This window comes from Gymnodraco acuticeps, unplaced genomic scaffold, assembly GCF_902827175.1.
Source record: "Gymnodraco acuticeps unplaced genomic scaffold, fGymAcu1.1, whole genome shotgun sequence".
NCBI classification, from domain to species: domain Eukaryota; kingdom Metazoa; phylum Chordata; class Actinopteri; order Perciformes; family Bathydraconidae; genus Gymnodraco; species Gymnodraco acuticeps.
The window spans coordinates 1,761,303-1,778,283 of NW_022992032.1; the positions used below are offsets into that span (position 1 = coordinate 1,761,303).

Below are 16,981 nucleotides of genomic sequence, written 5' to 3' on the forward strand. Positions count from 1 at the left end.
TAACTTAGGGAGGGTTTACACCTTCCGTGTTCTTCCTGAATCAGAACAATGCAAAGATGGTTCATTGTTTGGTTTGTGCTCCCAAAGTCAAAACTTAACAGTACAGAGTTCCAATGTGTTTGAATTAACATATTCAGTTAGTACCTAAAAAGACTCAACAGACCCTTGTATTGGGCTTTCTTTACGGGTATTTAAATCAAGCAAAGTTGTTAGATTGCACACATTTAGTAGCTAGCTAGTTAGTTAGCTAGCTGACAGAGGGCTGGTGGCCAGTGGCAGAGCTGAGTCTAATCAAAAGTCATAATTCCCACCAAACTCCAGAGCTACTGATCGATTTCCTCCAGGAGAAATAGTCTTCTAGTGGCAGGAATGTATAATTAGGTACTGCAGGATACACTGGCTAGCTAGATATTGCCTGTTTCGTTGCAAAACATATTTCAAAACTAGCACAAATAGGCTAATAGTTACCAGAACAGTAAAAGGAAAGACAATTTTAACCAATGAAATGACAAAGCACTCCAGAGTTAGTTTGACAACGTGCCAAGACCAGACCTGGAACAGAGAGTGGTTGTTTGGTGCAGACCAAAGTTCGAGTCCAGTGTTCACAACAACACAAAGGAACCATACCTAAACCAGGTATGGTATCTGGAGCTTTCAATTGTGCTGCTGTGGAGGCAAAACCGTTATTCAATGGGAAGGCTCCAGGTGTGAAGTTGTGAGAAATTGCTTTGATAAACTGCACTTCTCCTCGAGTTTGCAAAACTTGTAAAATTCCCTCTGGCAGATCTGTTGAGGAGGCTAAATATCCCAGAGCAGGTGCACTATACTGCATAGTGCTGTGAAATTAGCTGAGGAAGGAAAGAGGTGCGAGAGTCAGTCTAGACTGATAACATCGCTCGGCTTAATTAATTACCAGTTTTCCCCACAGAGAATTGTTTCAGAAAGCTTTTTTTTATTGAAAATGGGGTTGTGCAAAAACAAAAGTTATGAGTGATGATGAATTCCTCACTGAGAGTAAATGCATGCTACAAGATTCTGGGACTAATTAGGAGCTCAACTTGTGATCAAGAGTCGACTGTTTAGAATTGCAGTAAACCCCCTGGAGAAAAGATGTGCTGAGGCCTACAATGGCCGGATAGGGAGAGATGACATTTTATTTTTGGTGTGGAAATCATTAACATTATAATCTTCAATAAGAAAATATATTTTCCACTTGGGAAAACAGTTGTGTTTCAAACATAACTTAACAGTAATAAATCATCTTAAAACTCTAGATTCAAGTGGTAAATTCGAGATATTTTTTATCATTATGATAAAAGTAAAACAGTTCTTTTTTGTTCTGCAGAGTTGAAGCACCTGGATCTTGGAGCATGCATGCACCCTATGGAGTTAAAAACACACTTGAATCTGAACTGTACTGCGGTGATACAATAAACAATCCTAATACATGTGACACGTGTGGCAACAGCAGTTACAGTATGGCTCTTCTCACTCTGATATCAGCAACCTGTCCATTGTGAAACGTCATGAAAATGTGTCCACTTATGGATTGTAACATAGCAGATATAGCTGTCTCATTTACAGAATAACAGATTGCACAGTGTATAATGTTCAACAACGAATAACAACCAGGGACCTTCTGAGGACTCGTTTCAGAATTTGAGCTGAAACCGACTTCCTTAATGCAACGAAATCCATCAACTGAGGTTTTGCATTTGACATTTCTCAGCTTTCAATCTGTCAATCAGTCTGTACTGATCATATAATTACATTTGAGTAATAACATCTTAATTATTATCACAATATAGTCTTACATCGTAATGAGGCATGAGTAAATGAAATGGGACAAGACTAATAATACGAGTATAACATCATTTTCGCTCTGTTTAGTGGCTCAAAATGTAACGTCCATCACATTCCTTACAGATTCCCTTTTCAGATCTGCTCTGATAAATATTACTAGAACTCACGTTATGCACAACTGTAAATATATACCACACTGTTTTAAATTTGACTTTACACACAGTAACCTTGACTGCAAAGTGACTCCATTAAACACTCCCCGTCTATAGTAAGTTAAAGAGCGTAGTTGTGATGTGACACAGAGAGCTTAAAAAGCAGAGAGAGAGCCAAGTTCAGCTGCTGGAGCATGTAGCAGCCGTGTAGTTTGTTCTCCTTCTTCTTCATTTCTCTTTAACTGCAGCCTTTCTCACTTCCCTAACAGGCTCTCTATAAATGTCAAAGATTTGCCTGTGATCCCCATTCTAGAAACCTCTCTGTGTCACGTCACAACCATGCAGACATAAAACAGACAACTGATACAATCCGGTAATTGAGAATTGGCCGATTTGGGGCCCGCAAAAAAGATGATGAGTAGGAAAAAGGTGGGACTCAATAAGGCAAATGTGTTGAAGAAACATAAGAGCTGCGTCACAATTCCTAACTTGCTAAGCAGTAGCAAATGAGTTGGAAAAACAGTTCTAAGACGTACCGTTAATCATCAAAATAAAAAAGAATTGTCCATCTAGTTTGGCTTGTTCAGTTAATTTACGTGAGACTTAATGTCAGCAGACCAACAAAACCTTTAGTTTTGTTAGTGGACAAAAAAATAAACAAAGTTTGAGGAGTTTGGGATTTCATTTAGCCTGTTTAACTTCTTTTTTTGAAATGCGTCTCAGACCGTGTCTTTTTGTGCAATCAGAAGAGAAAACATGGAGTAGAAGAAGAAGAACATTCTGCAGGGCATGGAAAATAAATATATGAAATAAAGCAGCCCCTAACAAAGCCGGTGAATACTTTGCTTGGTCGAATGCGACCCAGATAGGAGTATAAATACGAGTTATCCCCTGCACACAGTCATTGCGGCACACGTCTAAGCCGCCCATTATGTAAATAATAATGTGTGTGGCACACAGCGTCAGCAAAACACACAAATAGTGCATGTGGAACATAAAGAAAAGAGACGGGGAGATAAAGAAAGAGCAAGAAACAGAAGTGGAAAATATAGAACGTGAGAAGGGATTTAAAGAGAAAAGGGTAAAAAATAGAGTTTTACCCATTAAATGAGTCATTACCGACCCAATGTGGTATTGTGTGAAATCCCCAAGGCTCCCGGTGCGTCTTTTCCTCCGCGAGATCAACACCATTATTACACAACAGTAACAACAACAACATCTACAACAAGAACAATAACAACAACTGTGCTATAGTGAGACGGCGCCCAATATATAGATGATGCACATCATTAACACCACAGCCAGCCACACATTAGCTGTTCTCACTTTAGTGGCCCTCGCTCCATCAGGGAAGCAGGTGGTGTCACAGGGTGGGGCGGGAACCCAGAGTCACCCCAAAAAGTTGTCACTAGAACAACAGAAACTCCATCTTTGTTGCCAAGTTTGGCTTTTCAAGTTATAAAATGATTCTTGTGAAGTCTCCATCCGAAGAGTCTGAAGCAAATGGTAACATCGAAAGAAGCTGTTTGGTTCGACATGATGTGTTTACTCCGATTTATTTTGAAACAGAAAGGCGTTTTTTGTTAATTTTGTAATACTTGTTATGTTGTTCCCTGGCTTTGCAGATTACATTTCTGATAAAGTATAAAATACAAATAATGTAGTCACTCAACACAGTCACACACTAGCAAAGCTGAAGAAACAGGAACGTAGGCGATAAGCAGCATCAGAGTTGTTTTTGTTGGCTTTTTGCAGTATTTTTTTCCTACGTTTTGATACATTTGACACTGAATGAAATCTGTCTCCATGATTAAACACAGTTCCATATTCTGCCACTACTGCCATCACAAGTTTTCCTTCATCAGCTTCAGAAAACTTCAATTAGAATTTCTGTTTCCTGTTTTTCATATTTTTTCTTTCAATCATCCTTTTTTTATAAGATCATACAGTCGGTTTCAAGCGGACAGGATGTAACTGATGGCAGCTCTTAGATGAAGTTCAATCTGACGCAGGTAGGTTTAGCTGATGGAGGCGATATTGATTGATTTGGCGGGTGAAGAGCGCCTTCTTGAACTCCTCTCAACTTCCACCACATCCCCTTGCCCTATTTTCAGCCCTCACCTTTCCTCTACTCTGCTCACACATAAATGGCAGTCCGGGAAATAACTGAGCCGTCTCTCTGAGACTCCATGTCATCGTCGAGGTACACGTCCAACTCTTCTTCCCCGCCATGGCCTCGGTGGACGTGATAGGCCGGAGGTAGCATGTTCCCGCCTCCAAACCTGTCGTACTCCTCCTCCATGCTGTCGTCCAGTTCGAACTTCCTCCTCTCAACTTCGTCTATCTCGCCACTCAGGAGGATGTCGTGGGCGGAGGGGGGGTTGCCTACTGCGGGGTGGTGGAGGTGATGGTGGTGGAAGTCGTTGGCCTTCTCCGTTAGAGTTCCCGTGGCATCGCAGCCTTCTCGATACGTGTAGATGGGTCCGTTGTTGTTTGCACCCGTCCCATTCTTACTGCTGTTGTTGCCCGTACCGCTGAACAGCAGACGGGCTTTGTTGCCATAGTCTCCACCATTGCTACCACTGCCGGTTGCTATGGAGTCCCCGCTGCTGGGGAAGCCGCGTCTCTGCTGCCGGCGACTCCGGGTCAGGAGGACGGCAATGAGCGCAATAACCAATAGTAGGGCCAGGAGGGAGCCGATGACGGCGCCCGCCACAACGCCACCGCTGGACGGATCCTCCAGGGCTTCTGCAGAGGGGATGGAGGGGTTGGAAGGAGGGGTAGAAAAATGGGTGGAGGAAAAGAAAAAAATGGCAGGAATTGACGGCTGTTTTTAAGGAAGCCGTGTTCAGTTTTGGGGGAGGTATTCACAGTTCTTCTTGTATTGTTAGTGTGCTGTAGTGATAGTGTCTTCCGCTACGTGTGTTACAATCCTCTTACAAGTGTGTAGTAATGTTCTTCTCAGTGTAATCCCTTGGTGAGGGAGCAGTCAGTCATTGCTGGGATCAGGCTGAATGGGCCTCATTCACTCTTTCCCAGAGGCTTGCTGCGCTGCATTTCGCAGACATTTTGCTCTAAACACATGTCTGTCCAGCTGCTGGCACTTCAGCTTTTGTTGTCCCGCCCCCCCTTTGCCAGCTGGGGAGAAGTCTTTACTACTGTAACGGTCCTTTGTTCTACACTTCATGTTGGTGTGAGCCAAGTTTGCCACTCCACTCTGTTTTCAGTCGGAGATTGAAACAAAGATGAGGGATGGGTTTTTACAGCAGCAGCAAAAAGCAGTTTGTTTTGCGCCTTGTGCCGTCTTTGATAGGGTTAGACGAATCAGCCCAGCAAAGACACACAGACAGACAGAGAGACAGACAGGCAGAGAGGTTATTTGAAGAGGTTTAGTGGGAAATAGCACACAGTCACGCCTGGGAAGTGCCACACGGTTTGACATCCCTTAAGCCCTCCCATTTCTACACTTTGTTTCTTTCCCAGACCCCTAATTATACCCACTTCTCATCCTCCCATCCTCTGCTTCCTCCCCATGCCTCTCTTATCGGTCAGCTAGTCAAACCACAGGGCAGAGCGATCGCCTGCTGTCATCTGAGGACCCAGTCCAGATCTCACTGATCAGCGGCGCATAAAGGTAAAACGTTCACACTGTGGAGCAAGACTCATGCCAGGACATATATAAGAGGATTCTCTGCAGGAATAAGGGAAAGAAAAGAGGTCTGGCTCAGACTGTATAGGATTTGTATGAGTGCATTCACGCTGGGCTAAAGAGAGGTGCAAAGAAAGTGTAAAACTAGCCGAGGAGAAGCCTAGGAGCTTACAGTGCAGAGCTTTACCAGGCGGCTAATGTTTTTTATTTCTCTGTGAATTGCATGCTGATTTACTTTGGGGTATGGCAAGGGCAGCGGAACGCAGAACAGCAGGGACATTTGAAGCCCTTCCTTTTGTATGCAAATAACAGCGAGGTACTGCCAGCACTCCTGTTAAACACAGCGGTGAATGCCAATCAAACAATCTGCACTTGGCTGAAATGAGCCTTGTGTGGGGTTTACGTGCCAGGGCACCACCAGGGAGAGAATGGCATGTTTTTTTCTTCTTTCAAGGAAATAGCGTCAGACGTCATGTAATAATATGTATGGTGGTGGTTATGTTAACACAACCAGTGGGGGGATGTCACTTTAAGTGAGCCTTGATGGAAAGCCTGTGATTCACTCAAATAGTTTATTCTGAGGGAGCAGGAGCGAAATGAAAGCGGTGAGGAGAGAAAACTAGGGAGAGTAAATTGTTGGAGAGAGGAGAGGTCTCAGTTTGATTTCAAACACCGCCCAGCTCTAGTCTCACATGGGGGTGTGGGAGGGTGATGCCAGGGTGAGACGGGCCGGGCCATGAGGGCGGGCTCTAGGGACAGGATATGATGTCTAAATCAGGGGACGGTGTCCAATTGACAGAAGGCATAAAGGAGGATGAATCCAACTTCGCCTGTCCTAGTTTTCTCTCTGCGATCTACTAGGAAACCCAACGAGCCAACATCTTGTTTATATTGCTTGTGCCATTTATATCTTAGGTATTAAAAGTGGTATTTATAAAGAGCCTAAGTGTGGGACAGCTGAATAATGGAGGCTGCTGTTCTTCTCTTAATCAAGTGATTACAAATCTATCATTCTTCAAATGTTCTCACGACAAACTCCTAGAAAGACCCATTAGAGCTGGCATGCATATTGTTAAATAAATCATGGGTACATGCAGGAGCAGCAGCTCTTCTTTCCAAAGTCCAACATGATTTTGTGTAAGGAAACTTTGTTGCTTTTGTGACGACTGGAAGGTCCTTTTGGTTTTAGTGCATAAGGTCAATATGATAAATATAGCTAACATGTCACACAAAGAAAATAAAGAAAACACTGACTCAGTGGGACAAATCAAGTCAACATATTATAGCACTTCTCAAACTTTTCATTTACAGTACGGACCATAGTTGTTAAACTCATTTGGCATACACTTTTCTTGTGTATCGATTTAACAAGCAATGTCTGTACATGTCCTTCAAGAACAGACAGTTTGATTTCTATTTTCTTTTGACTTTCTTTTGACGTTAAATTCTTGTTAGTTTTTTATTACTTATATACTGACTGTAAAGAAATAGAGTTTTGAGTGAAGTATATGTATGGACCAACCGAGTCAATAAATAAAAAGGGTATTGATTTATTGAACTTACTCTCTCTTACTCTGTCATGAAGCAATAAGCGTATTTTCCAAAAAAACGTCCTTTTAGGATATGGCTTGAATGGACAGTGGAGCTTGATATTAAGGTCAAATGGGTATATTTGGTAAAGCTTTGTTAATCGTTACCATGCTTAAAAATAGGCGCATGTGACTTCCCGAGTTCATCACGACACCATATGATGTTTAATTCCATTAGAAAATGCTAAAAATACTTCTACGCACAGTAGCAGTAAAGCGTCTTTTATCAGATGCAAGGTTTCTGCAGGCGTTCTCTGACATCACTTATTACAATCTAAAACACTAATGGATCGGGGATTAGCTTAGATCGTGCCAGATGCATGATCAACGTCAGTGTCAAATCCTTGTCATGCGCCCAATGAGACGCTTTGGTAAACACAGCTCTGTGAACATATTTTTACGGAAGAAAAAAGAAGAAGAAAATAGCAGGGGGACTATCGTTAGCAGGAAAATAGGCCATGCTTGTCATCCTTATTTCTCATCAACAGCAGCAGCCTGCCTGCATTAAGAAGCACGGTGATAAATGTCAAAGGGAGAGGCAGGGGAGCTTATATCAGTCTCTGTATTAGTGTCATGTACATGGAAAAAGATTAGGGGAGAGAGAGGGGCTAATGAAACGAACCGTTACTACTCCGTCACTACTCCGTCACTGCGCAGGGATAATCTAAATGAGAAGATTTGGGATGCGAGGAGCCGAGGTGGAAAGAGTTAGACGGTTGTGGTGAGGTAGACAAACACAAAATTGTCTAAGGGGTATGAAAATAGTCCGATCGAAATAATCTTGTGTTGATCTCCTCCTTCCTCTCTCTGCACTGAAATCCTTCCTGAATGAGCCGCTGCAACACTCATACAATAAGCCAGAGGCAGTGACTCTAAAAGCTCCACAGTGGGAATTCTCATTAGACGCAGATTTTCGGTAAAGGACGAGACATATACAAATTGTACCCATGAATATACTCCGAACATCAAAACACCTTACACACAAAGGCAGAATACAAAAGAACGAGACATACTGTATCTCTTTTAAGACCACCCACTTAGAAAGAGCAGTCTACTTCCTGCACTGAATAAATATGCTTTCATTCTTTTATATTCAGTAATACAAGCACCAGAGAGTATTGAGTATGTCTATATTTCTTTACGAGTTATTGAAAAGCCAGTACACACAGAGCTTTTGGATCCCCCATTGGGCTCATAAAGAATAGCCAGTTATTCCTATGCATTGCATGGAAAAATAGAGAATTGAAAATGTTGGTTTTAGAAGGCCTTTCACCTTTCAGGAATATTTAACAACACCACCTACACACAGTTAAACAGGTACCTCAATATGCAATTAATTACAATGTTGGGACAAAGGTCAGCAGCACTAACAGTTGGAGAATCTTCTAGAATATGTTTTTCAGGTTTATCAAAGATGATGCATAATAATCAGAACCTGTTTTTGCATAAATAGCACAACCTTCAACCTAAAAATGTTGGCTTTACAATCCTTTTTTCGACAAGACCTGCTCCTGAGGTACTACATGGTTGAAACGAGTGAGAAGAGACATAGATACAACAGTTACCAGTTTTACTAACTGTAAGGCTACCCAGGATCCTAATAAAAAATACAATAGGTTTAATGAAAATAGAGCAATATTATTGGTCATTAATTCAGTGTGTTGGCGGAATTGGTTCTCTAAGGGACAAGTTTTCAAGTTCCCATCTGTTATTCGCGTAATAGCTATTTAAACTAACCCGCTAACCTTCCAGCAGACCATGATGATGCAGGGTGAATAGAGAGAGCACTCAGGAAGTCAGTAAATACTTTTTTCCATCTGGTAGAGAGGTGCTCTATCACCATTACCCATCATCATGTAAAAAGACCTTTGGAGTGCAGGCTTCTCTATTCTGCAAGTTTCGTCATCTCTGTTTCTTATAAATTCAAATCAGAGCCACAGGCACAGATAGACCATCTCCTGAATTTGTATGCAAATGACGGACAACATTGTTTTCCAATTTGTTGTTAGTATATCTCTGCTTTAAAGAAAATGGACCTTTGCTTTGTCTTGCATAAGAAAATATATCCTGCTTTTTTTTTCTTCTCAGGGCTTTTTCTGATTTGCAGCCGCACACAAAATACTGTAAAAATAAATAAAGCCATTTATTTGCCTTCCTCTATATACAGTTTATAGGCAGTGTGTCCAGGTGACAAAGGCTCATAACCCTGGCAGATGTGAGCTGAGGTGGGGGAGGTAAGGCTGAGGCTAAATGTTATCATGGTGGGTTAATGGGACCCAGAGGCAAAGAAGATACTGGAAACTGGTACACCAAAGGATGAGGATTTGTGAGACAAACTGACACAAAGCGATGAATATTAATATTTTACTGCTGACTGTGACAAGGTGCACTTTCGAGAGATGTATGAAAGAAACACACAAGGTTTGGCTCATGGACATGCATCAATAAAGACGATAATGGGCAACGATTGTCCAGTTGATGATGGTGCACAGGAAGCTACTTGTAAGTACACTGACTGAGCATGTTACAGGAACAGGAAATGTTCCTATATCAGATGTGGAAAAGTACTTTACATCTAGACCATTATTGGCATCATAGTACCATAACTATTATCACAGGGGTTTGTTTCCTGTGTGAAACCAACAGGGAAAGTTTCTTTGGTTTCATCATTTAAAGTTTCACTTTCACTCTATAAATGTATTTATTCTAAACAATTACCTTTGCTAAATTATCAATGTAATTGTGTTGCCCTAACCTAAATAAGTTGTTTTCATTTCATTAAGTTTCACGACCTTCAGCTTTACAATGCAGTGGATGCAGAATCACCCATCTGATGCATTACAATAGTACCAAACAGTGTGAATACATTACAAGCCCCCTTCTGATCCATATTCATCAGGCTGAATAACACTAGTCATTCTCATTTAATTGCCTTATAACGTTTAACATTGTTGGGAATTGCCAGGCTAGCTGTCTACCCCCCTTCTTTCAGTCTTTATGCTTATCTAGGCTAAGAACCTAATGTGTCTTAGCTCCAGCTCTGAATTTAGAAACTAGTCTATAGTTTATATTTATAAAGTATATTGACTTTCTCATGTAACTCTGGACATTTCTCAACATGCTGATCTGTGCTTTCAGAAATGCATTACTGCGTAGCCCAGCAGCTCTATGGGGGACATTTGTTATAATATGTCTACATAAATGTGTGCTTTGTGTCACGCACAAACTCATAAGTGGTACCACAAAGTTAATAATCATTGCTCATTAAGTAACAACCCAATAAATAAATCCAGGCTTCCAAAATGGTACTTATTTTTAAAGGGATCTTATAGCCAAAACCCCCACTTTCTATGTACAGTATAACACTAACACTTCTTGCTCTGTGTATATTGGTTTACAATGTCTAATGATTTGCTGCTAAATGGGATATAGACGGTATTCAACATTAAGGAAGTAATCATGCTACGTTTAATGGGATTTACGTTTGCTTTTATGGCACCCTTGTGCACTAATTGTTGCACAATAATAAAAAAACAAAGCATGTGAGGTCTCTTTAAATACCACATATACATATACACACACACACACACACACACTATTTAATTAGTTCCGATTATCCTGATCTTCACTCACACACTAAATTCTTCCACAGCCCCCCCTCCTGTATCTAACCAACGGTGTTTCCATGACGATCTCAATCATTTCCTCACGCAACCTCTTGTCGCGGTGAGGGAGGACATTTCCTGCTTAATTCATCTTCAATTCTGTCTGTGCATCACATATTCTAGCTCCCTCCACTTGCTTTGCATCAGCGAGGAAATAATCAGAGGGTGGTAGCAAAAAAAAAAGGAAGAAAGAAAGACAGAAGCTAACTGTAAAACACGAAAAAAGAGACAGGGGAGGGGGGGAAGTCTGAATGGCTTTTTTAAGTATCTTGTTTTTGGCATTTTTCTTGGCCCATTTAGCCTCGCCATACAGTCTCCTCTGAGACAGACGGGGAAGGAGACAGAGAGAGGAAGAGGGAGAAAAGGAGGGTCGATGCAGCGGGTGTGGATAAAGGAATGGATGGATAGATGATGGATGGAAGTGGAGATAAATGGGTGGATTCATCTTCCAAGCTCATTACCCCTGTTCACCTTGAACGCTCATCTGCATGGCTTTTACCCTGAAAAAAACACTCATTCAAACGTACAAACTGCATGCACAAGAGCTGTATCTACATGCATGATAACACACACATTAACCAAATACACCCATGCACACACACACACTCGGTCTAATTAAGTCTTCCCATTCTGAGGCACCCTGCGGGGGGTTATGAACTTCAGCAAGTGCCTCCCGACCTTCCTTTTCAAGCTCTACGCTCATTTAGCATCCAGCTGCTGCAAACACAGCCGCTCATACAAACACTCAATAAGTGACTCACTCGCACACAAAAACACACACTCCCCCCGCCCCACTCCTGGCTCCAGTAACCCGAACAACTACCTTCAGTGAAGAGTATGAATGTGCACAAATTACAGCCTGTACACACACGTTTGTGAAAGCAAACACAAAACCAAAATACGGACGTACCTTCACACACTTTAGATAAGCTTTTGACACAGCAAATATGTATACTAGTACTTAACCACTGCTTTGGTCTCTAGTCTTTACAAACACGTTGTAAAAAATCCCACTCTGACACAACACCACAAGAATGTAAGGACTCGGAGGGATTGACTCTGTGCCAGGAGTTTTACTGAGCGCAGATTAACTATACGGTTGTAAAATGCAGCCATAAAAACACACTACAAGGAAACAAAATGTCAGCAACAGGACTCTGCATTGATTCAGAGTACAGCCACTAACACCAGTCAGATAAGTTCAGCGCCCAGAATGAACCGCCTCAGGTGTACTGTGTGCAAACCAAGCTTAAAGAGCAACCACAATAATGAAAAGGAGTCAGCATGCTATAAAGTAGAGTATATTCAAAGAATGAGTTCGATCTCAGGCATAATCATGTTCAGTTCAAACTTTTCAAGTGATTTTATTCACATCGAAATGTTAATCCTAACTTGCATTTCCTTTTATATCAACTGATTTTCTTTCTGTCTTGAATATAAATGATGCTTGAATTGAAAGGTTTTCAAGAACTTTGTGTATTTGAATCTTATATAAATGGGTTTACTAGGGAATAATGCTTTTATTTCTCAAATCTACAGTTACAGAAGCATATCTGTGTCACAGTAACAACCTCCCTTGAACCCCCACACACTTATCCCGATGTGTTAGGAAAATGTCTTTCCAGCCAGCGGATCTTTAGATTGTTCTAACTTTTCCTGCCTGATTATATAGAGCTGTGTGTCATCCTCTGGCAGTGGGTAATTAGGTACGCCTCAGAAAATGTGTGTCCCGTGTAAGATCAGTGCTGTGACCTTAAAAAGGATGTCTTGTTTCGCTGGCATGCTGCCTGAAACTATCTGCAAGGCACAGTTCTACAATTAGCCTTTATATCTTATTACAGGTAGAAGACGAGTCATGCATGCCTTTTGGAAAGTCTGATTTAATCAAACCCAGATTGCTACTTGGCAAATGAGCACTTACTACCCACTAGGCCAGCAGGGTGGCCTGTGATTACAGAAACAAAGCCGTAATAGAAAAAGACCGGAGGTTTGATTCCAGATCTCTGCTTAAGGATGCAATCACACCTCGGTTTTTCTTGTACAAGCCAATTTATTTTCTTTCTGCATGTTAACAAGTCAACCACAGTCAATTAACAAGCTTGTTTACTGGACAGTGTTGGGAGAGTTAGAGAATTACTGGAAAAAGAAGTGTCTCCAGTTCCCGTAACGGACATTTATTTCCCCTCTCTGTGAAGACACATAATGAAGAAGCTGCTGACTATCGGTCCGGGATGCAGGTTCCCAGGGGCTCAATTTGTTAATGCTCGGCTTTCCAGAGAGGAAACCCTGCTCAGTGTCAGGTATCCGTGTATAAATACGCCACAACATTGACGTTTCAGGGGAAGTCCTACCGTTGGAACACAATTGAACAAGCTGCACCACATGGCTCTTGGAAATACTCATTGTGGAGGGTTTTTGTTGGAGTTTTAATGACACTGTCGTACATATTCCAGCCAAGCCCCCAGGAAGTGCGTCAGACTTTGAAGCAAATCATCGTAGTGACTGAGGCTACTCAGCATTGGCTTGTCCAGCCTTGCAGTGGGGTGGTTTGTGAACTACCTCTCTGAAAGGTCCCAATGTGTACACTTTGATGGGCTCACTTCTGAGTGGTTGAGCATTTCTAATGGTGTACCTCAGGGTTCTGTTCTAGGTCCACTTTTATTCTCCATTTATATTAATAGCTTGGGTGATAATGTGGAGGAAGCTACCTTACATTTTTATGCGGATGATACTGTGATGTATTGTGCAGGTACCTCAGTTAAGGAGGCTGTTGTTAAATTACAGACTGTTTTTAACACTGTTCAGACTCAGCTCTCAGCGCTTAAGCTTCTTTTAAATGTGGATAAAACCAAGTTAATGCTCTTTTCAAAAGCTAAAAAGTCACCAGAGCCTGTTTTAGATATTGTAACCATGCAAGGGAAAAAACTTGAAGTGGTAACCTCTTACAAATACCTTGGTATCTGGGTTGATGACTGTCTTTCTTTTAAACTGCATGTAAATAACCTGCTTAAAAAACTGAGGGTTAGGCTAGGTTTTTTTTATAGAAACAAGTCCTGTTTCTCTCTTGAGGCCAGGAAAAGGCTAGTCACTGTGACCTTTTTACCTGTGCTGGACTATGGTGATCTATTTTATATGAATGCGCCGGCCAATTACCTCACCAAGATAGATGCCGCCTATCATAGTGCACTAAGGTTTGTGACAGACTGTAAGACTTTGACTCATCATTGTACCCTGTATACAAGGGCAGGGTTGCTTTCACTTACTGTACGGCGGCTAAATCACTGGTATCTTTTTATTTATAAAGCAATGTTAGGGAAACTTCCGTCTTACATCTGTTCCCTGATCTCACAGCGTATTGTAAATGGCTACTGCCTGAGATCTAAAGCTGTGGTTGTATTACATGTGCCAACTGCTAGGACTGTATTAGGAAATACAGCTTTTAGATGCGCAGCGCCGCTAGCATGGAACAGTCTACAAAAGGAATGGAAGCTAAGCAGTTTGATTCCATTTCATGTTTTTAAAGCTAGGATAGACGCTATACAATCAGAAAATATTGGTGTCTGTAAATGCTACTAGTATACAAACTGTAGTATCATATAATGTCCTTTGTTTTCTGTCATGTTTGTATTAATGTTTGGAACTAATTGAAGCAGGTCACCATTGTAAAAGAGGTCTATGATCCCAATGGGTTTTATCTGTATAAATAAAGGTTTTGAATTTGAATTTGAATTGATATTTTCAATGTCACTTGATTCTATTGGTCACAAAAATACTTGTCCCCTTTGATTTACATTGGGAAAGAGACACCTGCAAATCAGTGTTTTAGGTATATACTGTAAAGTATTATTAACACTTGAATAGCCCTTATTTAAACCAGTAAATTAATTTTACTGAGACCTAACATGACGGGGTGGATTAGGGGCGGGGCTTAAATAAAACTGAAGTGTGCACACTCTCTGTTCCCAAAAGGTATAGAATATCGCCCGAAGATCTCGAAACGATCATAGATCCGGGCATTTTTGTACTTGAATGAGGCCATTTTGGCTTCATGCCCCCGCTGAGTTAACTTTCATAGGAAGGAACAAGGTCCCACCTCCGAAGCCGTATCCAGTTCTCTTTATGCATCAATGGTAACACCCATGTGTGGTATGAATCTTTAGTATTAATTAAATTACCTTGTTGACTTGAGCTACCCTGTGAATCGTTTCAATGATGCCAAGTCCAGAAGATGTTCTGTAATTGTTCATCCTCAGCGCCTGCTTGAAACTTTTAACCTGCAGAGATGATAAATAATGGTCTCAGCTGGCCAGCCGTGACCACATAAAAGAAGCATTTAATGCAAATCTGTGGCGATCCATCATCCGACTGCGGTGCTTACTCACCGCATGTGTGAACGAGTCATTTTCTCTCACACACACTCGTACACAGAGCCGTCAACTGGAGAGGGTTCAGTAGTTTAATGAACATTATTGATGGTGAGGCTACATCACTTCTGGCATAATTAGTGTGATGTCTCACACCTACATGTCTGTGGCTTCATTCATTCAAATTCCAGCTAATATTCATGCACACACACACACACGCGCGTGCACACACACACACACACACACACACACACACACACACACACACACACACACACACACACACACACACACACACACACACACACACACACACACACACCACACACACACACACACACACACACACACACACACACACACACACACACACACACACCACACACACACCACACACACACACACACCACACACACACACACACACACACACACGTATCATAATCCAAACCCTCTGTAAGTGCTCTCTTCTCCAGCCTATGCAGCAGTTTCACTGAATTTGCATTGCTGCCGTGTGTGTATATATTACTGTGACTGCTTTTTGGGTACTTTATGTGTCTGTGTGTGTGTGTGCCCTGTCAAATCTATTTTTAGCTTGGCTAAAATGCATGGAGCTGATTGGATCCAGACCTTGGCTGTTGATACTGATCAACAAAACCAGCTGAGTGAAAACCCGACATCAGCCCCCCCCCCCCCCCCATGTCTTCATCCCTATCGCCCACACTCACTCCATCCATCTCCCTCTGTAAGTCACCCTCCATCTCCCTCCCTCTTAAATGGGGCAGTTTGTGGTCGGGTGACTCATTTCTAAGCAAATCTGGTCCACGGAGAAGAGGAGAGTGAAAGGCAAGGGGGGAGAGAGGAGGGGAGTGTTGGGGTAAAGGGGCCCAAGAGAGTAGAAAGTAAGAGAAAGGGAAAGGGAAAAAGAGGGAGGGAAATGAATATGTGCTTGCGTGCCTTTGCTCATTTCAGATGGATCACTTCCATCCTATCAAAACAGGAAAAAAAGAGAGATGGGGGGGGGGGGGTGAAGAGGGGGGATGAGGTTGCCAGTGAGCGAGGATTAAGGCCGGAGCAACTGCTCTTTTCTCCCCTCTCCTCTCTTCATGTTCATGAATATGATCAGGAGAATGACAATTAAAAGCAAACAAGACAGCACTACTGCTGTCAAAATACAAAACCATTTGCACAACTGTACTATGGTTGTATTTGCAACACAGAGCCTCACACAGTATCAATACTCGCTTAGTTAGATGTGCACTGATGAAAAAATGTAAATGCCTTTAGGAAGTAGATACATTATGCATAAATCAATATTTGTTTGGTGGTTTGTCTGACAAAATGGTGGTAACAACAGCTGTTGGAAGAATAAGCAGGATCAACAGAACAACCAATGCATTGCTCACTATACTGGAGAGTCAACTATTGATTTTGGACTGTATTTTATAGCACAGAGAGAATTGCTCTATAAAAGAATGATGGTGCTATTTATTTTCAGGACAAACAGTACATTATAGTATTCTATGTGCGGCAGGAAGCATGAGGGTTTATTGAAACATGATTAAATGGTACGAGACAATGGTAATTAGATGTAATTACCGCAAACAAGCAATCACTTTTGACTATTGTGTTCCTGTTAGATAAACACCAACAACTTAATCACGTGGGACCAAAGAAGAGCTGATTGTCACACATGAAGGAGTGACAGTCTCACCTGTTGGTTTTTTCAATAATTACTCGCTCCTAAAAGCTGGAATCTG

General features: G+C 41.7%; 1 protein-coding gene across 2 annotated transcripts in view; it reads right to left on the reverse strand.

Annotated features, from left to right (window-relative positions):
• The window catches only part of pvrl2l (PVR cell adhesion molecule related 2 like), a 365,603-nt gene that overhangs the window by 168,245 nt on the left and 180,377 nt on the right, over positions 1 to 16,981 (reverse strand). The window contains exon 7 of one of the 2 annotated variants that reach the window (XM_034201642.1): positions 933 to 4,703. The exons of the other annotated variant lie outside the window; for it this stretch is intronic. Within the exon in view, the coding sequence (XP_034057533.1) occupies positions 4,093 to 4,703 (611 nt within the window). The 3' untranslated portion in view covers positions 933 to 4,092. Of the gene's footprint in view, positions 1 to 932; positions 4,704 to 16,981 lie in introns of those variants that run through there. 2 annotated transcript variants of the gene reach the window in all.